The sequence below is a fragment of the Drosophila innubila genome (genome assembly GCF_004354385.1).
Source record: "Drosophila innubila isolate TH190305 chromosome 3R unlocalized genomic scaffold, UK_Dinn_1.0 2_E_3R, whole genome shotgun sequence".
NCBI classification, from domain to species: Eukaryota; Metazoa; Arthropoda; class Insecta; order Diptera; family Drosophilidae; genus Drosophila; species Drosophila innubila.
Window position 1 is genome coordinate 9,038,709 of NW_022995380.1, and position 26,023 is coordinate 9,064,731.

At 36.5% G+C, this 26,023-nt stretch overlaps 5 protein-coding genes across 6 annotated transcripts; 3 read left to right on the plus strand and 2 right to left on the minus strand.

The window, feature by feature from the left end:
* Positions 1-284: 284 nt before the first annotated feature.
* Positions 285-14,527, minus strand: LOC117793008 (axin). Its single transcript, XM_034633375.1, is given in 12 exon segments — positions 285-1,051; positions 1,110-1,445; positions 1,503-1,647; positions 1,717-1,953; positions 1,956-2,052; positions 2,565-2,661; positions 2,796-2,930; positions 3,906-4,577; positions 4,645-4,877; positions 4,939-5,266; positions 11,982-12,047; positions 13,380-14,527. Coding segments are annotated over 10 exon segments (2,172 nt in total). The 5' UTR covers positions 5,032-5,266; positions 11,982-12,047; positions 13,380-14,527; the 3' UTR covers positions 285-924.
* A 970-nt stretch (positions 14,528-15,497) lies between these two features.
* Positions 15,498-17,633, plus strand: LOC117792094 (copper homeostasis protein cutC homolog). 2 transcript variants are annotated; one of them, XM_034632060.1, is made up of 3 exons: positions 15,498-16,895; positions 16,950-17,337; positions 17,396-17,633. In XM_034632060.1, the coding sequence occupies exon 1, from the start codon at positions 15,573-15,575 to the stop codon at positions 16,353-16,355; it is 783 nt and encodes a 260-aa protein (XP_034487951.1). In that variant the 5' UTR covers positions 15,498-15,572; the 3' UTR covers positions 16,356-16,895; positions 16,950-17,337; positions 17,396-17,633. The 2 variants fall into 2 exon arrangements, with proteins under 2 accessions (XP_034487951.1, XP_034487950.1); XM_034632059.1 differs by having other exon boundaries at positions 16,429-16,895.
* Positions 17,634-17,935: 302 nt separating this feature from the next.
* LOC117790397 (coiled-coil domain-containing protein 149) lies at positions 17,936-20,268 on the plus strand. Its single transcript, XM_034629834.1, has 5 exons — positions 17,936-18,338; positions 18,405-18,995; positions 19,048-19,240; positions 19,290-19,428; positions 19,489-20,268. Exons 1-5 carry the CDS (start codon positions 18,195-18,197, stop codon positions 20,096-20,098), a joined length of 1,677 nt encoding a protein of 558 aa, XP_034485725.1. The 5' UTR covers positions 17,936-18,194; the 3' UTR covers positions 20,099-20,268.
* An 83-nt stretch (positions 20,269-20,351) lies between these two features.
* LOC117791187 (colorectal mutant cancer protein) lies at positions 20,352-25,120 on the plus strand. The gene is made up of 7 exons (XM_034630869.1): positions 20,352-20,965; positions 22,039-22,294; positions 22,365-22,724; positions 23,165-23,292; positions 23,364-23,650; positions 23,709-24,422; positions 24,484-25,120. The coding sequence occupies exons 1-7, from the start codon at positions 20,651-20,653 to the stop codon at positions 24,635-24,637; spliced, it is 2,214 nt and encodes a 737-aa protein (XP_034486760.1). The 5' UTR covers positions 20,352-20,650; the 3' UTR covers positions 24,638-25,120.
* LOC117791188 (pre-mRNA-splicing factor SPF27) lies at positions 25,041-26,001 on the minus strand. The gene is made up of 2 exons (XM_034630870.1): positions 25,857-26,001; positions 25,041-25,798 (listed from the first exon to the last, which is right to left on the minus strand). The coding sequence occupies exons 1-2, from the start codon at positions 25,929-25,931 to the stop codon at positions 25,103-25,105; spliced, it is 771 nt and encodes a 256-aa protein (XP_034486761.1). The 5' UTR covers positions 25,932-26,001; the 3' UTR covers positions 25,041-25,102.
* Between the last annotated feature and the right edge of the window lie 22 nt (positions 26,002-26,023).

Below are 26,023 nucleotides of genomic sequence, written 5' to 3' on the forward strand. Positions count from 1 at the left end.
TATGCAATTTTTAGAGCAATTAGCACTCATCGTTAATATTTAAAATAAAATTTGTCCAATTGTAAATATGTATAATAGACAATAGATGTTGATGAAAGCACAATACATATACAAATATGTATATGTATATAAATACATATATTCAAATGTACATACTTATATACGCAGTATAATAGATTATACAAAAATAAAACAGATTATATTTTGATTTTTTGTCGAGTTGAATAGAACTTTGTTAATATCATCATACATATCTTTTTCTTGTTATCATAAAATGCACATTATAAAAATATTAACAAAATTTATTGCAGGCAGTCCATAGTTAGTACAAAGTAACAAACAAATCCGAATTCAGGAATACCCAAAGAACTTTCTTTACATATACTTTCTTTGAATTAAATATTCTTTTTTGTGCTATGCTCAATCATTTCTATTACGTGTTCTGAGTCTTATTAAACGGTACGGGGAAACGAACTTCGGATTAAATTATCTTTCCAATTCGTTGAGTTTATATGATAGGAAAAAACATACAAATACAAATTATATATATGTGTACAATTCGTGTTACTCGACTTATTACACAAATAATCGCACATACATTTATGTAAATTTAACGTGGACATAATTGTTTTTTAATTATGTTGTATGAATATTTAAAAAAAAATACCTTCAGATGTTAAAGGACGAAATTATGAAACACATTACTCCCCCAAGCCCTTTCCGTTCCCAAGCCCCGATCCCCTTCCCCATTCCGTACAATAGTTTGTGATGCTTGCAAAAGCCTATTGAATGTACAGTTTAGTTCTATTTAAGTTTTGATTTCTTGGGAATAGCTTCTGAAATTGTATCTCTAAGATGTACATACACCATTATGACCCCATTCATAATTTATCTTAATAAAAAATCTACACTTTATTCTTAATATTATTCGGATGGTTTGACAAGACCCATCGCTTTGTCTCCGAACAAGGGAAGTATGTCGGAGTCGTTAACAATCTCTTCCTGAATCACTGGACTGTCTGGATCTTCACAATGCGTCTTGAAAAAGAATCTGCAATGTCGAATACAAATTACATTTACTGATTTACTGACAGCAAGATAATACTAACCTGAAGTGGCCCCTTCTGGGCAGATAGTCCTTAAATTGGCGCAGGGTCGGCTGAGTACCGGGTATTTTAATTCTGTAAGGAACTGGTTCTTCGCAGAATAAAAATACCACTACGGTTTCTGGCGGCTTAATCGGCAGGGGCGGTGGACCCGCCACTGCTTGATGATGCAGGGTGCCGCTGCTGCTACTGCTGAAGGAGGCTAGGGGCTGCTGCTGCTGTTGAACCATGTGGGACTGCAGCGGCGGTTGGGCATATCGACGAGCACGACGCGGCTCGTCTTCCAGTCTTCGTTTTGCTTCCTCCAATTTTGAGCCCGTGCTTGAACCAGAGCGGGAGCTACAAACAAAATAATGGATTAGACATCTGTACTACAAAAATCGAGCTTGTATATACCTAGTCTCCTTGTATTTCATGACGGTATCAGCTGAGAACATGCTGATGCCGCTGTCTGTGTTCATTGAAGGCCATTTATTCGTTAGCTTCCTAGAGCAGGAACTGGGATCGGGCATTGACTTTGAGTGCTTCATTGAGTGGCCACCTGTTGAATGGCAAAAGAAATTCAAATTTAGCTAAGTTTCAGAAATTGAATTGAATATAGGAAACCTACTCAAGCTCATCGCACCATCACTGACCATGCCCGAGTCATGTGTTGCAGTGCGTCTTCTCGATGGTATAGGCGGGCAAGGTGACATTGTGCCAGGTGAGCGATGTGGCGTTTGGTCCTTCCACACCCGCGACACATGCTGGTCCAGTATGTCTTGGTCGTTGTCTTCATCCAATGCAAACTTTTCTCGTATCGCCTCAGCAAATGCACGATCACTGGCACAGGATCAGCATCTTTCGTAGTTGCACTATATAATCAAACGGCTGCACGCTCCTCATCCTCTCTGTTCTCCAGCGGTCTGTGCTCGTTTGAATGTAATCGTTGCGTGCGAGGTATAACCTAAGTGAAAGATGTACAATTCCAATTTAATAAAAAGTAAGAAATCTTTTGGTCAGTGAGCCCGACTACGTTATACTCTGGACCCCTTAGATTTCCCAACACTCACACACCCTAACACTGCACTCACGAATGTAATAGATATATAATTACAAAATATGAGTAAACAGATTGTAATGGAACTTTTAGGGTTGAAAACGACTGTCCTATATATATATATATATATATATATATATATATATATATATAAAATAGACCTTGTTATGGTTTCTTTTTGATTTAAAATGAAATTAAGCAGACTACATACCAAATTTAATGTGTCTAGCTCTTACTATTTTAGAGATCTGTTTGTTCTTACAGACAGACTATATGTCTGATGATGCTGATCAAGAATTTATATACTTTATGGGGTTTGCTAAGCCTCCTTTCTGCCTGGTACATACTTTGCACAAACTTATAAATAAAACCCGTCACAGGGCAATAATGATATGAATGATTCCTTTCGCTTTGACTACCTGAAACGTGTTGGTTTCCCTATTCGCCATGGCGCTTTGGCGTATGGCCTTGCTCTCAGTCGAGCTGTGTCTGCGCTCTATGTAAGGTCGGCCATCCCTGAAAGAAATGAAAAGAAAAAAAATCGTATATTATTAATTTGTAGTCCTTTAAATGTGCGAAACAATGGCTTCTGCCGAGTGTATGTTTGTTGTAGCTCGCTTTATGTGCGGATCAAGCTAAGGAGGACTTACATTGAACAACTGGACAGTGACATGGTATCGGAGTCGGTGCGGCCGCCGGAGCTAACGCTTGCTCTCTCCGAATCAACGCGTGAGTTGGGCACAAAGGATGTATTGGTGCTCGCAGTATACACATAACCATGAGCTCTATTCGCATACGCATGCATACACGGCAATGTATTTATGTATTCATTAAGTGGAAACATAATTGTTGTGTTCCATGCAATGCGATGATTATATGTGTATTTGTGTTTTTTATTTACAAAAATCATCGAGTTCCATAAATAAATAAAAATAAAAAAAATGGTAAGAAATAAATCAGAATCAAATGTTGTTTAAAAATCCGTGTTGTTTGTTGTGTGGTTTTGAATTGGTTTCGTTACGGTGAGTGTCATATATCATGGTCGTGTTGTGGGTGGATTCGTGCGTACGTGCGTGTTGTAATGATCGTACAAATATGTAAATAAAAAGAAATCAATATAACAAATTAACAAAATAAACAATTATATATAAACATAAATAAACGATTTCTTAAACTATTCCAACTAATAAAACTTCAACTGCAATTTAAAGATATGGCTTAATAAAATGCTTTAAATCTTTTTTATGCATGCTAAGGGTTGAGTTATTTACTTTACATATTAACACAAATGTATTGAATAAATTCGGAAGCTATTTATTGTTGGCAAAAGCTTTGAAGGTAAAGCCTTGACTAAAAACTCTTGCCAATTTCCTTAATAAATATAATTTATCTGTTATTTGAAATTATTTCCACTGACTGGCAATAACTACAAAAATTCACTAAAGAATTGCTAAAATTCAACTTTCTGTAACTACAAAGGGCGCAAAACCGTCTAATCTTAATTAAAAACATTTACTAGGGTAATGTACTAAATAAGTACCCAATTTACTATTTTTTTTTAAAGATTATTACTAAAAGAATAATAAAAAAAAAAAGTTCAACAAAATAGCTTCAATTGTAAAATAGTCAACTTTATAATGTAGATTAGCCAAAGTAAATTATAAACTATAAACATGCATTGAACTATGTTCAAATCCTTTGTTTTTTTATGAGAATAATATGGAAATATATAAGAATTGCATTGATATTGAATTACATACCCGGGAGGTCTAATTTCCAGTCTTCTTTTTTGAGTTGCTATTAACAGATCGCGCGTCAATCGCATGGGAAAATCGATCTGGGCACGACCACCCTCCACTTGCACCTTCTCGAAATCATCGCAGAGCGATAACTCGGAATCTTCGTGCAACGTGGGCAGCGTTGAACTGCGTGGCAGTGTGTCTGTGGCACTAATGGAGCCACTCGAACTGGCGGACGTTGACGGGCCATAGACGCTGCCGCTGGCACTGCAAGTGCCCGCTGGTAAAGCACTCCCGCTATTCACTGGCAAATTGATGAAGACACCCGGCGGTATTGGGACGCCTGTAGTGACCAACAGCTGTTTGGATGTTGCCGTCGGCAGAGCACAGGCGCCCGCAATGCTGCCATTGTTGCTGCCACAACTGCCGGCGCTGCCACTGCTGCCGGCACTGCCCGATGCGGTGGCACCACTGCTGCTGAAACGTTCCTGCACCGCCGACATTTGCTGAATGTACTGTATGTACATTTCGGAACATAGGAAGCTCGGATAGATGTTATCACGAATGGTGGCCTCCACATGCTGCTGCATCGGATCATAGATGTGCGGACTGAGCGGTATCTCATTTGACTTGATGGCCTTAATTTGAGTACGCAAGTCATCAGAAATGGACAGTTGGCTTTTGCGCAAGAATCTGCAAAGAAAATAGGTAAATAAAAAAACAATATGGTTGAAGTATTAATCGGTAGACATTAGCTTACCTATATATGGCTCCAATAATTTGCTTGACCTTCTCTGGATCTGTCTGTTGCTTTAGACCTTCGCAGGCAAAGTAGAAATTGAGATGATCATTGTAGGCGGGCGCCTCCTCCTCGACATACTTTTTGAACAACTCCACCCCATCGCGATCCTCGAGCAGATGATTAAGCGTCCGGGCCCAGTTCAGATAAGATGGCGGTGAGTTCTTTGAGGTGTCTATTACCCCTTCGGTCATCTGTTTAATCAGATCTCTGTCAGTTAAATCGAGTTGAGAAACTTTCGGATTTAATTTGTACCTTTTTAGCTCGGCTCTCTTCTCCGGGTACAGGTGGTCGTGGCCCACTACACTCATTATCATCATGTTTCCGGAGTCCCAATGGATGGCTCATGCCACTCTGAAATTCGCTCGCTTGTTTCTTTTTTGGGCCAACACTGAAGCCGTTTATGATGTTCAAGTGGTTGCTAAATATTTTAACTATACCTATCTTTAAGTTTAAATACAATCAAGGGTTTACTTTTAACTTTTAACAAATCACAAACGCCAGATATTTTACAAATATTTGGGATATGGAAGATGTTCTTGGTGTGTTTCGTTTGCGAATTTGGAAGGCAGTTAGACAAGGCCTGAAAACAAATAAAAAATGTTATTGAATTATTATATTTATATGAAGGATGATTTGTTGATATTATGTAATGTCTATTATAATACTGTTTTATTAATATAATTTGTTGATATTAAGTTGAAAAAAACTTTGTATTTAAATAAATATATTTTTTCCTTTTCTCCCTTAACTGTTTATATTTAAATTTAATTTAATTATTACTTAACGTAAATAATCATGATATCAAAATATAAAGTTTAAAATTACCATTTTTGAAATCTAAAAAACAATGTTTACAAACGAATATTCAAATAGAAGAAATGTTCGAATTTAAAGGATGAAAATATTAGAAATTAATTATTATTATATATTATATTCATATAAACACAAATAAAATATTTATTTAGCAAACATAACTTAACATAGCTCAAATAAAATATTGAATATACATGTACTTAAAATAAAAATAATAAAACTCATTAAGTTTGTTTTAATTTATGTATTTAATATTTTATTTGTATTTATTATTACTTATTATTAAACTAAAAAGTACGAGTATTTTTTTGTATTTTGTTATGGTAGATAGAAATCATTTTGTTTTCTTTCTAGGATCGGAAACTTTTTCATGACATGATAGACATGATAATTATAGATTAATTTTAATTAAATTTATTGAAAGGTTCCAGATGTTGGCGGAAAAAAACAAATGAAAATAAATCCTTTTGTTAGAAAAGATACAAAAAAATTAGAATCAATTTGATTGATAAAGCAAAAGGACCTTCATTATTTTAATTGCTGTATTCAAATGTCGACAAGCTTCCTTGACAGCAAGTCAGGTGTATGATTGGACTCGAGGGCAAAGAAACAATCTTGACTTATACATTTCCAACTACATAAGAGTACGTATAATTTGATTTCTAAGAAATTGAACTGCGGCGGCCATTTTGAGAGCGTTTTTGATTGGTTCGTAATATCGACCAATACAATATATGCCAGTGCACATGGCGTACATGGCAAAGGGAAGGACAATAATCCATTATGTACGAAATTTGAAAATGGAACGCACACACACACACACACGCATTTATACATATACAAAGAACTCGAACAGGGTTCGGTGGTGGTGGTGGTGTTGCTCCCGGCTTTGCTTCTGTCTGACGCGCATAAAAATCAACAAATTTTTATTTTTTTTTGCCGCAGTCAAAGCAACAAGGACTACAACTACATGAGAGCACTGTCGCCGCCAACAACAGAGCAGCGACAACGGCAACAACAATCACAAAGGACGACAACAGCAGCAGCCCTTCCCAGCCGCACACACACACACACTACTATGACACACACATACACAGATAAAAGCGTAATAAAGGGGATGAACGTCTGTTGCGACAACAAAGAGAACGCCAGTGCCAAGGAAACTCATCAAAACGCCATTTGCATAGCACTCCATTACAGCCAAAAGAACAAAGAAAAGCACAATTAAAACGCTCAGCATACAGCGCCTTTGCCGACAGAGACAGAACGAGGTCCCCACATCGGATGATAGTCCTCTACACACACATACATTTATACATCTAGATTCTAGAATACCGCTGGCCACTTGAAGTCGCCTTCAAGTCCCCTCCATGTCCACACAGCGAACGTAAGTCTGTGGCACCCGAAGCCAAAGCCAAAGCCAAAGTAAAAGCAACCTATTGAAAATGTGCGGCGCCTCCTTGTTGAAATCTCGCGAATGATAAGTAAAAAAGTGCAACCAAATCCAAAGACGCCTTGTAAATACCAACATCAAAGATCCAACTGCCTTTTAATGACATAATAGCTTTTTCTAGTGCACTAATGTTACAAGGATGAAAGCCTGTCTAAGGTAACGTCACATCTTTTAATCTCTCTCTCCCTTTGGTCACTTTATAAAAGCTCTTCTTTGACTTGCAATAAATAACACGGAAAAATTCAGCTACAAAGCTATTCAAATGATTAAGATTTTAGTTAGTTCTATCTTTCATAATATATTTGATGCTCAACAAATATTGAATCAATCGATGCTGACAGTCGAAGCTGAACGAAAAATAAGTTGTTGCAAGAAAAACCAGCTTTTTTTAAAAACTCAATTATTGCTACGAATTAAAAACACATAATTTACTTTATCAAATACCTCACTGAATTGTTTAAAAAAAAAAACAAGTTTTCTTTTTTGCAAATTTCACAATTAAACAATTTTTGTGAAGTGTAAAAGTTTTTTAATAATATGAACACAAATAATATAGATGGTTATATTGCTGAATTTGAAATGTAACTATTCTGTTCCGGTTTTCACTTTTTAACTTGTAGCATTTATTAAAAGTCTTAGTGCGGCTAAGTACTTAAAAATTATCGTTTTTTACTCTCTTTTTAATGTGTATGTTTCTAGACAAAATGAAAAGACCCGTTGGGATTTTTCTTATGGAGTAAAGTTTCATTTATATAGTTAAGTCGATTTAACATTAAGCAAGACTGTGAAGCTATTTTTAATCATAATCCTTTATTTGATCAAGCAATTCATTCAATCTGAAAACTTAACTCAAATTCTAAAATCTTATTAGACCAGGCTTTCAAAGCTAGGTACTTTTAATTATGATTTTTTGATTGTATGGTATTGAATAGTTATTACACTAAGGTATTCCATCGGGCCAGAAAAAAAAATATAAATGCAGTTTGCACTGATTGTAATTTAATAGAAATATACAGACCAGGGCAACAAATTCATAGCTTAGTTTGTGTTCATATGAAGCACATAAGTTTAGTTTTACTTTATAACAAAATATTATAGCATTCTCGACAAAATATTATAAATATAAATTGTTTAAACATATGATTAAAAGAACATATTAGGTTTATTTTCAATATGTTCTGATTTTCGAAAATATTTCTTCTTCTGAAGGGTTGATTTATATTTGCAAGGGAATACGAGTCCTGCCACGATTTAAACTATGTTCACAAGTTAATCACAGTTTAAGCTTAATTGATAAAGATAAAAAAAAACGATTGCTTCAATAATATAAAAACTTTGTCTTAAATGAATTTTAACAAGTTTGTAATAAATATAATAAGGTAAAAATGTGAACTTATTAAAAGAGAATTTATTACGAAACTCAATTAAGCATAAGAAAAATATTGCAACTAATTGAATGCGAAACTCTTACGGAAATTATGCTAGCAATTTAAAAGGAAATTACTTTATTAAATAGTTGATAAATATAATAATAAGAGTTTATTGTGGCATCGATTTCTTTTGTATCTTAGTTCAGACCGGTTGAATGGCAGACAATAACAATACGCCTTAGGGCAACCGAGAGAAATCCCCTCGACAGCAGATTGAGGTACGAACAATTGCATTATCCCTATTAAATATTGTACGCTTCGCAGGATAAATGCCTCTAGCCTACATATTATGAGTTCATATGATTGACAGGCCATTCTGGCGAAGACCATAATAGAATTGAGTTTAAGAGTAAAAAAAAAAACGATGCCGACAAGGATAATTGCCAGCGTATAAACTGTGGTTGAGTCGAGTTCCTTGAACGGGATTCTTCTTGAAGTCTGCATACTTACTGAGTGATGAGTGCACCTGATTTTGGAGAACTCTAACTGGCAGCAAGTGACACATTGAATTGAGTTAAATAACAATGGAATTCTGAGGTACACTCGCACATTCAATCCGCTTAAGGTGCCGCCACAGAGATTATTAACTGAGGAAACAAGCTGTTGACAAACTGCTGACAAACTATTAACCACGAGCCACAAGAATCCCTTGACAAAAGCGAGCAACGGCACAAAGCTAAAGAGTCAAACTGAATCCTGATGCCGTTGACAGCCGCATCCAAGGCAGACAGAGCGTCCATGTAATAATACGCTACAAACACACCCTATCATTCACATGTACATAAGAAGGCATGAGTATATAATACTTTTTTATATATTTTTGGGGTTGCCCATTTCCAAAAGTGGAGTGGGTGGAGCGGGATGTGGGCACAATTGTTGCATGTGCGCTTTTAATGCTAAACTGCAGATTAATGCGCCGTTTTGGGATATTTTTGAGAATCTTAGAAAACACTTGAAACCCCAATCAGAGCTGGAAATTCAAATGATGATATTCAAGCAAAAGTCACCACTCGGCCAGCAGGCGCCCCCCAACTAAACTGAACTGAATTGAGCTGTTGCCTGACCGTCCACGACCGCCGACATAATGATGCTTCATGTACAACAAATACAAAGGATGTTCTTTTCAAAGTGTCAGTGGTTGCGGCCCGGTTGTTTGTGTGTGCGAACGAGACGCCACTACGGAATAGGAGTCATTGTGTGTGCGAACCAATATGCGCAGGTCCAGAGATTGTTCGTACATAAAAACAAAAAAAAAAAAAACGAAGAAGGAAAAAGGAAGGCAAACAAATCCAAAAGGAGAGTAGTATTATACAATTCGAACGCTATATGCACCGTTTCCATACACAATGGATGAGGGTTGCATTACCCCCTCGTTTATATAGTTTAAAAACCTCCCTCAATCCCACCCCAAATCAATACCCTTTCTCATTTTCTCTCACTCTTTCTGTCTTGCTTCACAACGCTATAAAACAAATATGGAAATTATTTTCCAATAAGTTTTTTAAACAATGAACCGCCAGAGCCTTACTGACTGTGGTCCTAGAACTCGAGAGTCTGCAATTAACAGTTTGTTTCTAATGAGGTTAAAGGCAAATAGTATACGACCGCCATTCCCCTCAATGATGAGTCTGATTCAAGTCTAGACTGAAACAACAAAAACTGGGGGAAAATTCTCGTATTTGCTCTCGTAGTCGTCCTCGTAATCGTACATGCACACCAATTGACCTTCGTAGTTCTTCTGTTTTTACAATGTCGATGGTTAAACTTTACTTTTGCAAACATAACGTATTTAACTATTTGTAAAGGAACAGAACTATAGCATATTATTTTTAAATATTGTAAGTTTGCAGTTACGTCCTCGAACTAAATCCTTCAGTTATATTTTCGTTTTTATAACAATAAATAACTTAATTAAGAATAACAAGAAAGTCATATAAGATTAAACATAGCTATAGTTTATTTAAAAAAAAAGCCTCCTAAGAAACATTATGTGCTCAAAATTATTACAAATCAATGCGTTCAATCAAATAATACTATTTGAAGTTTGATTTATTGAAAATAAATTAAAGTATAAATAGCCGAATATATAGTTTGATATAAATTTTTTAATGATTATAAAAGTAGTTCATTTTTAAATTTGGGAAACCCGCTTCAGAGTAGAGCTCATAAAACATTAACAATTATTTATTAATAATTATTAAGTTAGTATTTCCAAACAGTTTACTAGATTTTTATTCATTTGTTAATTGAAAGTTGTAGCAACTAATAGATAAATAGAAAATATTGTAATTTCTTCTGCTTTCGTTACTACATGGAAGGCTGTTAACAAATATTTTATAATACCTTTTTTCCATTTCCTGAAGTCCTCACTTTTCCGATACCTATCGTTAAATCCCTGACCTTACTAATACTAATAACTTGTTATATTACATTGTACTAGTCTAATATTCATACTACTATTAATTCCAACACTAATTTTTATTGATCTGATTGGGTTCTTTTGGGTTTTCCTCAATCCATGCAACAAATGTTGGATCACTTATAAATTTTGCATACCCCAGATCTAAATTTAAATTTTTTCTTTGCAGTTCATAATTTATATTTATATTTTTTCTTTGCCGACTGCTTTTAGTCGTGCATAAATAAATAAAAAAAAGTCAATGTTTGCAGAAAAATAATTGAATTGAATATAGAAAAACCAATATTCCTATTAGTTAGAAACATAATAGTTATTCTATTCATTATTATTAAATTTAACACGGCTTTTTAAAATGCCATTAAACAGTTTTCTTGAAATAAAATATTATTTAAAAATAACCTTATTTACTCGATGATTCAGAATTAATTTGAAATCTTATGTCTTTTCATATAAACTTACTATATGTTGTGATCTGAATCCAAAATGTTAATCGAGTGTAATATAAAAAAAAAAAATCGATCAGTCAAATAACTGTCTATCAATCGGCAAATCAGCATCGAATCATAAATGTTAAGTTTTCCACTAAAATTATTTTTGAAAAAGTGTTAAATATGGAAAAAATGGACTGTGTTGGGAAAAAAATTAAAGTCTTCAATTTTGATACAGAATTCAATTAGAGGCCAAATAATAACAAAATTGAAATTTTGCAAAGAAATCGGTTAAGATTTGACAAATAAGGTCAGTTTAAATTTTATGAAAAAACGTAAAGCGTGGAACATGGATTAAATGGACAGTGATGGAAACAATATTAATTTTTAAATTTTGATGCAGAGTCAAATTAAAGTTATAGATTTTTCATGAAAATAGATTTAATTACCTCGAATTGTCGATTTTTTTATTTTTACATCACGAGCTATACGTAAATACATTCAGTTAAAGAAGAAGTCTCGTCTCAATATTTATACATAAATCGAAAATTAAAGTTTAACTTCATAGCACGTATCAAAAATGCAATACAGTCTTAAGAATTTTTTAACTAATAAATCAACAAATGCAACACATATTTTATTTTGATCAAGACGTTGTGTGATGCTTTGCTTAAATATAGTTTAAGTAACATGGATCATATTTAAATATCTTGAGAGCATATAAAAAAACTTTAGTTGTAATTAAAACTTACATGTGTAATTCGCATTAAAATTGTGTGGATATTAAGGAGATCGTGGGATTCCAAAAACTGTAATTTCTGGAAAGATAAAAATAAAACGAATTAACGCTAAAGAAAACATTTGAATTTTCGATACATATGATGTAAATTTGTGTTACAATATTTTAATTGACTTTTTTTGAAGTTCGTTATCTTAGGCTTGAGTTCGATTGAATATATATACATAGTTGTAAATTAAAAATGATTTTAAGTATGATAAAAAATAATAATAACAATAAATAATAATTACATGTTATTTTAATTTTTTCGTTCAAACATATTTATTACAGTCAGACTTTTATAAAATTACTCAAAATTAATCATTAACATTGATGAAAATTCTTAAAAATCATGATATAATCATAGCAACAAAACATCAGAATAGTGTAGAAATGGAAAATCAGGTTGGTGTTGCAAGAAAATGATTTATAAAATTTTTAATAAGTGTATGTATAAATTAATATATATTAAAATAAAACAATAAAGTTGTTTGCGTATTCAGATGTCTTAGGCTCAAACTTTCATCTATGGTTTCAGAGGTTTCTCCATTTTGTGCACTCTCTTTTGGTAGATATTGAATTAAAGTACTTCTGTTTAAAAATCGAAGAAAGTAATAAAATTGTATCTGCATGAAGAGAATTTTTTGTTCACTGCACATTAAATTGAATAACCCTTAACAATGTGGTTTGAATCCACTCAGCAAGTTATTTTGCAAGGGTGAAAATTCGAATATTTTTCGCACGAATTCATTCGGAATAAAAAGAAATCAGTGGAAATATTTCATTACATTTTTTAACACGTTATTTTGCTTGAATGTAATACAAGAATGCTGAAATTTATCTCATATTTTTATTAACAAGAACTTTTCTACATAGCGACCAAAAGAACCGAGTATAAAAATAATTACTTTCAAATGTTAAAAAAAATGTTGAGAGATTTCACAAAATGAAATAACTATGGAATTTAACTAAATTAATTTTTAAATTAAACATAAATGCATAATAACATTTTTTTATAATTTTGAAAATTATAACCTAAAAATGTTGTTAAAACTGGAAGAAAGCCGATTTTTATTTACTTCTAAAATATGTTCGAAAAAACCAAATCTCTGACATTTAAGGAACACCGTTGCTTTCAAAAACTCTAGGGATTTCTGGATCACACCTGATTAAATATATATCGGTTTCTTTAGTACTTTGGAAACTTAAAATTTTATGCAATAGATTGATTTGATCCTCAACTTGGACCAAATTGGGACTAAAAGAACTATTGAATTTTTATATCGACTTGTGAATATCTTTCAGATCAATTGCTTATCTTTCATTAATTACAAGATCCAATTATCTGTCCGATTGGAACTCTAATACGTACCTTTAAATTATTTGTAATTTAATTTATTTCATTTAATGCGGTTGATAGTATATAGCCCTCGTGCGTAGCAAATGCGTTGATGGGATAACGAGGTGGGTTTGGACGGGTGCAATTTTATTATTGTTGCAGTTGCTGTTGCGGCTGGACGTGATATTGATGGCAAATACGATGAGGAAGTTTTCATTTTGATTTAAATGCTCAACGAAGAATTTATAACTATCAGTAATTGGGAATTGCACAAGTAAATGGTCTTAAAATGTTCAACAATGTGCCAATAAATGTTAACGTTAACGTTCAAATAAACGTAAACAACAAAAGAATGTAACAAGGAAGAGGCACGAAAACGGCAATGGCGAAAAAGACCAAACTAAATGCTAAACAAGGCTAATGACGACAGCAATTCCAGTTGCAGTTGCAGTCGCCGGTTATGTGGTTTTTTGTTTTTTGTGGGTGTAGCACCAGGCGCGGACGCGGAATCTGATTTTGTTAGGTGGTAGTTGCGATTGTCTTTGATTGCATTTCTCAACAGCGTCAAGATCCGTCAAAATCCTCCAACGACAACGAAGACGGGATGGTGTATTCACGTTTTAATTGCGGACGTATATATACTTAAATCACTGTGGACATTCCATCAGTATATTCGCGATTTAAGGTGGCAGGAGTAGGAGTCAAAGCAACTCCTCTGGCAGCTCTTGGCCAGAGAGAACGCAGTGAAAAATCGTAATTTAAAGCATTTTTCATATCATCTGCACATCAAAAGAACCGAACAAAAGTTGTTATTAACTTAAACATTGTTTAGCACTTAGCACTTTCTTTATGTGTGTATCTTCTTGTTGCTGCTTCTTTAATTTTTTATTTATTTATTTGTGTGTTCTTTTTTGTGTATTTGTTTTTTTGTTGCCTCAGTCCTGCTGCTTCTGCTGTTTGATTTTTATGGACGTTTAGTTGCCTTGTATAGTTTTATATTTGAAAATGTTTCAACCGCGAGCACACCCTCATCGCTTCATATTTATTTACTTATTTAGAACAAATGTAATTTATATATTAGCAAAACAAAATATTTCGAGGCAACTTTTTTGTTTTGTTAGCCACTTTTAAGGTTAGAACGAACAGCAGAGTTGTGTTGTATTAAATCGATCGTTGCCACCTGGCAGAAAAAAGAGGCCGTTGCCACCTTTGGAAATCGTAATTAATCCAAGAAAAAATTTACAGTCCGAACATCTGGCAGCCTTTTTATTTTAAAAGTGCGATACTAAAAAGAGTAATATTTATTTAAATTGTAATATAATTTTTGTTAGAATTTTGTCAAGTTTCCGATATTTTTACTTTATAGCTATTCAAATTTTTCAACGAAAGGTGACGATCTTTAACCTATCTTTAAAATTAACACCTTTATTTTATCTAAATTTGATTTTAAATGACTTTATCATAATTAATCTAACTGCATTTTTAACAATAATCGATATCATATCGATATCCCTTTTTGTACTTGCGATAAAATTGATAGCCTTGATTTTGCTATATATCGATGAGACAGCTGCATTTCATATTTATCAACACTAGAACTCTTGCATTTAATAAAAACAGCCGCCATCAGCCAAACAACTATACTTCTTTGATTTTATTTTTAAAAATTCATTTTTAAAGAGCTTTCTCAGAATATGTATGAACAAACTGTACAATTGTTGAACAACGCAATTGGTAAAAATTTAGCACTGACGGCTAAAGCTGTCAGCACTGATAAAAATTGCAAATTTAAAATTGAAAAAATTCAATAAAAAATTAATAAATTTGATGAAAATTTAAAATTCGAAGTTAGATACAATTAAATTAAACATTTTTATGAAGGTTTTAAGCCCATCAGCCCTCGGGAAAAGAGTTAAAAAAATTTAAAAAAAAAAGTTTATCAAAAATCAAAAATAATGTAACAAAAAATCAGCAAAAATGTTAAAATATCTAGCTAAAAAAAATTATAAAATTTTGAAAATGGTACAAAAATTCCGAATATCCATTTGTTAGATCAACCTATTTTTTAGATATGAAAAAATCGAACCAGATCGGAAACTTTTACGGTGTGGCAGCTCAGTAGTAATATTACAAAAAAAAAAACAGTTAAAGAAGAAGAGTGTAGCCAAACAAAATAAACAAGCGCTACAATAACAAAGAGATATAATTAAAAAGTCTTGCTCCAAAATGTCTGCTCATGAAATAAAATTGGAGGTATGCGTGGATTCTATAAAATCAGCGTTCGCAGCAGAGGAAGGCGGTGCGTCTCGCATTGAATTATGCGCAGCTCTGCAAGAAGGAGGTCTGACGCCCACCGTAGGAACGCTTAAGACTTTAAAGGAACTGCCGTTCACATTGCCCATATATTGCATGCTGCGGCCTCGACGAGGCACTGATTTTGTCTATAGCGAGGAAGAGCTACAGGCGATCCTGACAGATATGGATTTACTGCGAACCCATGGTGCCGATGGCTTCGTTTTTGGTGCACTGAACACAGACCGAACGATTGATATTGACAAGTGTCGACGCATTATGGAGCGCTCCTACGGTCTACCCGTTACGTTTCACCGCGCCTTCGACCTCACTGACCAGAAATGCATGCACGAGAATGTTCAAATGCTAAAGGAACTCGGCTTCAAACGGGTCTTATCCAGTGGATTTCGTCAATCCGCAGCCGAAGGAGCCGACGTTTTGGCTCAATTGATAGCGAAACATCATCGCGATATAGTTGTAATGCCTGGCGCTGGTATCAAAGTGTCCAATTTGGAAGAGATACTAACGTTCAGCCGATGTCTGGAGTTCCATGCCTCAGCTATGGACACCGCTGGCGAGGAATACAGCGCACCGACCACCACACGCATGGAGTGCGATGTGACAATGGGCAAACAGGACATTGATCCTTACTACGGCACCAATGTCAACGTTGTTCGCAAAATGGTAGCAATTGCCAATGCCATGAGCTGCAGATAAATGACAATAATAACAATTTAAATAATTTATGATATGCATATTTGATATGTACAAATACAAATGTCCAGAATATAGCATAAGTTAGTAGGAACCACCCGTTAACCACTAATTGTTGAATATCTGAAATTATTTTATTCATTTCATTGCTTTATATGTTCAATTGGAAATTTTTTTGAAAACATTTCCCGGCATAGAAAAAATTTAGAAATTTAAAAATTAATTCAGAAATTAGAAACGTAATAATTTAATCAAAAAATGGAAAGCAATAGCGAAATGCTAAGGAGTAAAGAAGAGGCAGGACTCGACAATTTAAATCGGCAACTACAGAGTATGGAGAAAATGTTGAAGAAGGCAGACGAGTATAACGACACTCTGGCGGAGCGGATAAACAGGCTAAAGGACATTTTCCGATCCAATCAAAGGGTATTTGACAAACTGGAGGATAATCAGAAAAGTATAAACCAAATCTTTCGAGATGAAGGCGAAAATGAATTGAACTCTAAAAAGTTGATTCCACATATTACGAGTATTGAAAATAAGGTATAGAAATAAAATTGTTATCTTTATAAAAACTAATCCTCTTATGGTCTACAGCTTTTAGTCACTGTGAATCTGTTCAACGATTATAAATGTCGAGTAAAGGATATGAGCTATACCCAGGACGCTGACATGGAATCAAAGCTGTGTAAACAGCTAAATATGCTGGGATCGAATCTAATTTCGGTTGGTAATCAGTTAAAGTTGATCCGTCAAGATAAAACGGCTGAGGAACGTGATGCAAATTACCTTCATCGTTGGTCATGCAATGGGTCCAACCAATCTAACATGTGTTGGACGCAATGCAAGTCCCAAATGCAGGATATGTTGCAAATGAGCCAATTAACAGTGCTGCACAGACGATCCGAGCCGTTTTTATTTGAATCGGATATAAAAGAGACTCCCATTCGAAAGATCAGATGTCAAAAGAAGATTATTCAAAGGGGTAATTATTCAAAGCAAACTAGTGTAAAAATTAAAATATTTTATTTATATTTTTATAGTTGAAAGCATTTTAGCCAAAGCCGAAACCTTTAATATAAGATCGGAGACCCTTACGAATGTCAAAGTCCTGGCGAAAATGATACTGAGTGCTTTGGTTAAGCGAAATAATCTTTATGAGTTCTGCTGCGTGGATGATCCTATAAGCAATAACAAACTTCCTGATGTTCTGGATTGCAATCCGTACCTACAATAAACTAGTTCATTGATTTATGAATAAATTTTAATGTAGAATTAACACGATCTTTGATATGCAAGTGTTTTTGGGGGGTCCGTAGGTATGTACATTTTTTAAAATTAATTTTTTATTTCAAAAGCTACTTGAAAAATAAAATAGCAATAAATATTAAATTATGATGAAATCAGTAACCTATTCTGTAATAGCTATTTTAACTATTTAATTTAATATATATAATATGTTGGTACACTTTCATTAAAACAAAACATTTTTCCCTAAAAGTTTCGTACAAAATATATTTAAGAAATGGCAACGGTGTTGTATCTGCAAGAAATGTAACGGTACTTTACTGGTAAAATTGTATGTATGTCGCATTTCAAAAGATGGCAACGCTGTAATATTAAGATTTTACAATTGCGCAAGCGCAATTAAAAATTGATTAGTTTAACAGTTGATACAACAGACGACGCAACATTGGCAACTTTGTGATATATTTCAATTGCATATGGAATAATAATAATATTGTATAGTAATATTAAGCAAATACACAAAAATGCTGTAGACTTTGCATAATAAACTTCATTGTATATGCCAACCGTTACGCGCTTTTATTCGGGAAACATATGGAGAAATTCAGCAGCGGCAACAGGAACGATATGGACATGGATGACAGACGGAGTAGTACCAGTAATAGCAACAGTCAAGGTGTCAATGTCAGCCAATACGACCTTATGCTCGGAGGGCATATGGAGACCTATAACGTTGAGGTCAGCTTTCTATAATATTTGCAGTATATAATATAATATGTACATATATTGTGTATTTAATTACAGACCTCAGCTGTGCATCGCAAGCTGCAGAGTAAAGTCGAAGCATTGCGCATATTGCGCCAGGAGCTGGAACAGTTTCGTGTGGAGCGTGATCAGTACAAATTGATGGCCGAAACACTTCAACTGCGATACTCGGCCATGAAGCGGAGCAGCGAACTCCTGGCTGTGAATGGCAATGGCTGTGGAGCGTTGAGCGAGAATTCCAGCCTTGCGGCGCTGCTTCATGAGACACGCGAGTTGAATCTTAAGCTAAATACCGAAGTGGAGGCACTGAAGCAACGGCTTGGCGAAATTCAGGGCGACATGGAATTGCTGCGCGAAAGAGAAGCTAACAGCAAGTCCCGACTGCAGGCGATGCTTTGTCAAAATGCTGCGCACAACAAGGAGGAACTGCAATGGAAACGGGAACGGGCCAATTTCATTTGCCATCTGGAGAACATAAAGAAGAAGAATGCACAATTGGCGTTCGATCTCAAGGGGATTATTGATGAAAAGGAGGAACTCATTACGGAACGCGATGCGTACAAGTGCAAGGCGCATCGTTTAAACCACGAACTGTTGGTGGCATTGAAAGCCAACAAAATGCATCCAAAAGTAAGCAAGTTCCTTTAAAGTTAAAGCATATGTAAACATATGACTTTTCCAGCTGCTGGACATTGATGGCGTGCTGCTGGAAAACAAGTACCTACATGAACGTGTTAAGATTCAGGAGAGCGAATTAGAGCTTACCAAACAGTCGGCTAGCAAGTATAAGACCATGTTGGAGACAAAGCGAAAGAAGGGAATCGTCAAGCTTGGCAGCAGCAGCAATGATGAAACGTTACTAAGTCCTAGACAAGGTAACAGATGAAACATCAAAACTGTTGGGTATTGATTTTTAATTTGCAGTGAAAACAATTCTGGAGAGCGGCATTGATTTACCTGGTAAAACGGAGACTATTCACGATCTTAAGTCCTTGTGCTTGGCACTGCTCGACAATTTGAATGACAAGAATTTAGCGCTGACACACCAAAAAAGAACTAATAAGTAAATCATATTATCTCAAAAATTACTGTGTGTTTATAACTAAGCCTTTTTTGTATTTAGAATCCTTGCGACTAAAATGGCCGAGCTGGAACAACGTTGGCAGCAGCTATTAAGCAGTGAATCGGAAAATCCCACAGGCGACGATGAGGATGAAGATTATGGTTATGCACCATCGCAGTTGTTGCTTAATGGCTACTGTGCGGCCATGGTTGATGACGTGGGAATTCAGGAGCACCATGGGGGCCAAGGAGCAACAGTAGCAGCAACGCCAACTACATCAGAGGACGCACATACAGTAGCAACCGAGCCATATGACATGAAGATCATTGCCAATGATTGCATTGGTGCTTTGCAGTCGGATGACGGCATGTCTTCGCTGTCATCGGAGTCAGCCGACTCCTCCGTGTATGGGATTGATGTACGACTGAATGATGTAGCCATCAATGCTTATAAATCCTCTTCGGCTACGACGGATTCGGGTAATTGTGGTTTTGGCTGCAATGGTACACCAAGAGTTTCCAGTGCTGTCGCCAGGGAACGAATGGAGGATCTTCAAGACTTGCCGCCACATTTGGCTGCTTTAGTGCAAAAGGCTCTTCACGATCTGGATATGCGAGATTATGAGGCTATGGTTACAATAAGCGCTGAGAATGCTGCAACCATGTTGTAGTTGTACAACTTTGAGCTGAGTTAACTAGTTCAACATTACTAATTTAAACATTACCATTAATAATGAATGTATCACAAATATCGTTATACAATTGCGAGTTATAAATTATCTATTTATATATATTATTACAAAAGTACAATAAACGCAGCTCTGCTTGAGTCTTGATGAGATTGCATTGTTTACAATTTTCAAAAATTAATTTCCGTTACAATGAAAGTCGTTTTACAACACAGCTGTCAGAATTGGCGAGAGTTGCCCAACACTGTCGGGCTGCTTATAGTATACATTTTCTGATAAGAAATTTTTAGTTGTTGCAGCCTGAAACAAATACATAAATTTTGAATAAAAAATGCCTTAAAAATTAAAAAACGGTCACGGAGACCATGTAAATTCAAGTGCCATTATCTACGGAAATGGAGCGTCAATCAAAACATAGCCAAATACGCGAAACTAACGCAGTGAAAACAAAGCCAACAGCCTAAACCCCTACACACTCACCCCCTGCCACCCACAAAACCAAGCAGACAGGCAACCAGTTCGGTTAGTACAACCATGTCCAACGATGTGCAAATAGCACGCGTTGCCAAGATTGGCTCCGATGTACCGCGCAGACAGGGAAAGCAACGGGATATTAAAGGCATATCAAAGGGAGGCAGCAGCGGCGGGGGCATCGGCGTCATTGGGGATGACATCGAATTTGTCTTTGGCAGCATATCACCAAGAGGCGGGGGAACAAGTGCTGGTCTAGGCCAGCAAAGGCACGTTATGGTCTCCTATGACATGGACTCGCCGGAGCACACGCAGCGCGACACAACCGAAAGCGACAACAACATTTCCAGCTGCTCGACCCTCGACATTGTCAACAAAGTAAGCGTCCGTTACATTGCACACACACACACATATATACAACTACAGTGGCTCACCGCTTATTTGACCCACTACATTTTTAACTTTGTTTCGTTTTTATTGCTCAACTCAGTTATAACACACATAGGTATACCACAAGTTATATGCAAATATTTAAAATTTTATAAAAAGATAAATTCATTGGAAATTTATAATATGTAAGAGTAGTGGGTCAATTAAACTGTGCATACAGTTGATCAAGTAAATGTCTTAACAAAACAAATTAATAGATTATTTTTTATTTACGAAAATAGACATGCTACATTTTTTTATTAAGAACCATAAGTAACTACAATTAATTATAAAAATTAATATGAAAAAACTCAGAAAATTTAAAATACTATACTTGACCAACTATATGTTTCTGACTATAAGATATGAGTAACTCAATTTAAGTATATAGTCGGGTCTGATATAGTGAACTTCCGATAAAGTGAAAAGCTTTAAATCTTTACATGTCAATATGAAATCTTGAAAAGGAATTTAAAGCAGAAAAACTATATTAGATTTGATATAGAAAACAATCTTATGATGCTTATTATTATTAACTATTTAAGGAAGCTTAAAAATTTTAAGCATAAAGTGTAATTGGTCAAATACGCTGATAGCCACTGTACATATGTATATACATATATATATATTGTACTCTACAAGTAACGGGTATAGCTACATATATACATACATATGTTTGTATGTAATTCCCGATGCGTTGCGCACTGCGCAGGTGCGTTGCAAGATTTAGGGTCAAGTTGCAGCAACCGACGGACAACAACGACGACGTAATCACTGGCAAAAATTTTCGAATTTTGTTGGCCATGATTTCGGAGCAACTGCTTCCACGCAGCCTAAGCTGCATGTGCTGCAGTGACACGCCCTTTGGCGGTGGGATGCAACATGCGGAGAAGCGACGTAGCTGGGAATACACGTTAATGGCACAACCAATGGCACGGCGGCCCATTAATGTCATTACAATAATTATAATAATATTATGAATGACCTAGACACATAATAAATCTGTATTATTAACATTGCAGGTTGAACAACTGTCGGTCCAGCAGCTGGAGAATCGGGTACGTGAGCTGACGCAGCGCCTGCAACAGGCAGAGCGTCAACTGGTGGAGAGCAATGTGGAGCGAGACATGTGCCACAAGCGTTTGGAGGTGGTCAGCCAAGCACACGAATGTCGCATCACAGAAATGCATTGCGTCATTGCTGAGCTCAGTAAGAAATTACGCAGCAAACAGGAGCATATCATTATGGAGGAACAGGAGCCGGAGGGGGAGGGCAGTGGTAAGCACGTAATTATAATCAATAAATAATACTCAAAAATATGTACATTTATATCTTTCTGTCTTGACAGAGCTAAGCTATCAGGAGGGTTCCGTATACAACTCCGAGTTGAATCTGACAAATGCCGATGTCGACGGCGAGTGTCAAACTGAGCCGCTGGAGGATTTTGAAGGCGCCTGCTCCAGTGCAGACAACATACACATCAAGCCTCAGGATGCCATTACTAAAGGTCAACTTGAAGCACTGCAGGAGGAGGTGTTACATCTACGCGCCCAGATTGCCTTGTTGCAAGCCGAGATTGCCACCAAGGACAAGGATTCGGCTGTTGTGGAGGATCAAAGCAATGTCATCTACTTTGCCTGCGAACTGGAGGCCAACGAAAATGGAAACGAGCGCGGTTCCAACGAGCAGTGTCTCAATGACTTAAATGGTATTATTAAAGAGAGAAATCGACAGTTAAGGACCCTGAAATCTCTCTACGCTGTAGCATTCTTTCTCTTTCCTTGGACTGAAAATTGTGTGTAAAATTGTTTCTTGAATAACTTCCCAGTTAATAATCTGATGCTGATAAATTAGAACTACCAGGCCTGTTCCGGTTTTCAAGGTTAATCTATTCCATTTCGAAAAAACTTTGCTGATTGAATTTAATTTATGTAGGTTTGTTTTGGTCAGATAAAACTAACCTTTTTAAACTTTTAGTCTAAATTCAACGTAAAAATGTTAACTTTATATCTACTTATTATCTGTAAATATGTTTATAAGGACCAAAGCTATTTATATCTCACGAAATCTATATTTTTGACTTTTGACAGAATTAATTACCCTTTGTAGTATCTAGTCCAGTTACTCATGAGGAACTTTCATTTGCAGCCTGCGTATCAGTGACAAGTCCACAGAAGTGCGTTAAAATGGCTGAGCGTGTTAAGCTTCGTTGTGCCAGTAAAAACGAACCACAATCTGAAACTTTGCCTGACGAAGATACGGATTTAAGCAACGAGGTAAACTATACATAATCTCTTTATACACACTCTTTTGAAATATTTCTTTATATATAAACATATAAAAAAAGGACATCAATCTCGTTGAGCATTTGGTATGCAAACCTAACTCGCTGATGGACAGTTTCTTGGCACCTCTGCAATTGGAGCTGGAGCGGCTGCAGCGTAAAATGGAGAAAGTGAAGATGCGCAACACATTGCTGTCGCTAACCCTAGACGAGTCCAAGGAGCACACAGAACATCTCTATCTGCTGTGTGGCAAGTATGAGTCAAATGCTGTAGCTCTTCAGCTGGCGCTCAATTGCAGCGACCGCGCCATCGAGGCTTATGACGTGATGCTGGCTCTATTGGAAAGCAGGTGCGTTTTCATTCCAGAAATCACAGACAATTTCATTGATTAACAATGTCAATTTCAGACTGGCCCTGCTCAGCGACAAGTCGTCGGCTGCTGAGGAAAGTCGACGGGCCGTGGAATCGGTGGCTCATCATCTGCTTGTAAGGCTGGAGAGCGAGAAGAACTTGTGCGAGAATAGTTTAGGACCCTGGCAGCATAATATCAATCTGAGCGCAGAGGATGTACCGAAGGGCATACGCCAATGGAGTGCCGATGACGACAATCGTTTACGTTATCACGTTTCCAAGTTAAAGGGACGTCGTTCGGTCGTGCAGCACACTATAGTCAATCTGGAATCACCTTTTAGCGATGTGTATGAAAAGAAGCGTTTGGCACTGGAGAAGAGCCAAGAGTTGCGTGACCACGACAAGGAGAAAAGGTCACCCATCGATCTGGAGACGGCCGTCATAATGCAGGAATTGCTCGAGTTGCGCGATCAAAATCAACAGCTGAAAGCCAAAAAGGATGAAGCGGAGCGAGAGCAGCAGCATGCCAATGAGCGGGTGAGCATCCTGCATGAGGCCCTAAAGCAGCTGCAGGCAGCAAATCGAGTCTCCTACTCGGAGGCGGAGCATGCAGCTCTCACCGAGCAACAACTAGTCGAGGCACTTGGTCGGGAAACGGAGTTGAAGGGCCGTATTCAAACACTTCTCAATCTGAATGCCACACAAAAAGCCACCGACGAGCAGTGCGAGCAAATGCATCAGAATTTGCGAGAATTGCAAAAATCAAACTAGTAAGTATCTTGGAATTAATTTAAAATAAATAATTTTCCTACTAGTACATCTTCATTGCAGTAACCTGAACCAGATGCTGGAGCAGAGCAAACGCAAGTATCAGATGCGCATTAAAAAGCTGGAGCAAAAGATTGGCGATATGCGGCTAGAGCAGGAACAACTGCAACGACTTAAGTTGCACAATAATGACCATGTTCCTGAGACAACACTGTAGATGTAAGGATTGTCTATAATGATTGCTTGTGCCGGAGCGGCGAAACGATGTATTGAGAGACGCACACGCAACATATGCAACATATCCTGCTACCGCTATGGTTCCTTCCTTCCTTATCTTTTGTAATTCATATCGAGCTCCTTAAAATGCTGCTGCTGCTGCCGCCGCTGCTCCCACCGCAATGCGTCACTCGATGCCCGCTCCGGGCCAGCCATATCAATAGATAGTATCACGAATGTGCCATACGATTAACTGACAGCCGGTGACGGTGCCCCGCAAATGAAGCTGTATTAACTACAATTACATATAAATTATACGAATATATAAACTAGACTAGGTAGCTCGGGCTACTCACAACGCGTACACACGAATCCTATATTTATACAATGTATTCGCATTTTGCTTGTTATATGACTCAATATATGTATTTAAAATTGTACAAATTATAATAAAACTGCAGCGACATTACGTTCCGTTTGTGGATTCATCTTGTTCTTCTTCCTCAGCGTCATCATCATCAACATCTTCATTTTCATTGCTTTCTGCTTTTGGAACATGTCCATTTGTTTGCTCCGTCGGCGGAGTCTCTTCGTTGTTTGGCGGTGCAAGTTTCTCAAGTTGCTCGCGGGCAGCTTGGACCACTTTCTCTAATTCAACGCACTCGGTTTCGATTTCATAGTTTTTGGAGACAAGCAACACCCAGTGCGCTTCAAGAGCACGCAGTTTCTCTCCAGCTTGGGTCTGTGCCTGTTTGCGCTGCCAGTTCACATCCTGCATGTCTTTCTTTATGTGTTGCAATTGTATCTGAGCTTTGGCCTGCATGGCTGTAAATACTTCGAGGTAGGATTTCCATGCTTCAGTGCCGTAGTCCAACATCAGTTCTAGGTTTAGTGAGCGCACCCATTGATGCTCCAGCTGCGCCATTGAGTTCTCAATGGACTCTTGCCAAGCTGATACTTCTGAGAGCTTGCCAGACGGTGGTGGTGGCAGTTCGTAACGCTTCATTGAGAGTGTCTCCATAGGTAGACGGTTTTGTATGCGCTCAAATTCATTTATCATCAGCGGTGTCTCGAATGGTGAACTTGCCGGTAAGGGCAGGTGATCCAGATAGTTCTTTGTGGGACGGTATCGCCGGCATTCCTCCTCGACCATAGCTAGTGCCTTTTAAGAAAAAACATAATTTGTATGCATCACTTAAATAAAACATAATTTCACGTACCGATTCTCGAACGCCCACATCATCGTATCCATGATCAATATATGGTAATGCATCTACACTAACTTCATCGGCCATTATTTAAACTAAATTAGTTATTTTTTGAACGATACACAACGAATTGTTTATAATCTGCGTGCAGTGCTGTATAACGTATAGCGACCGTAAGG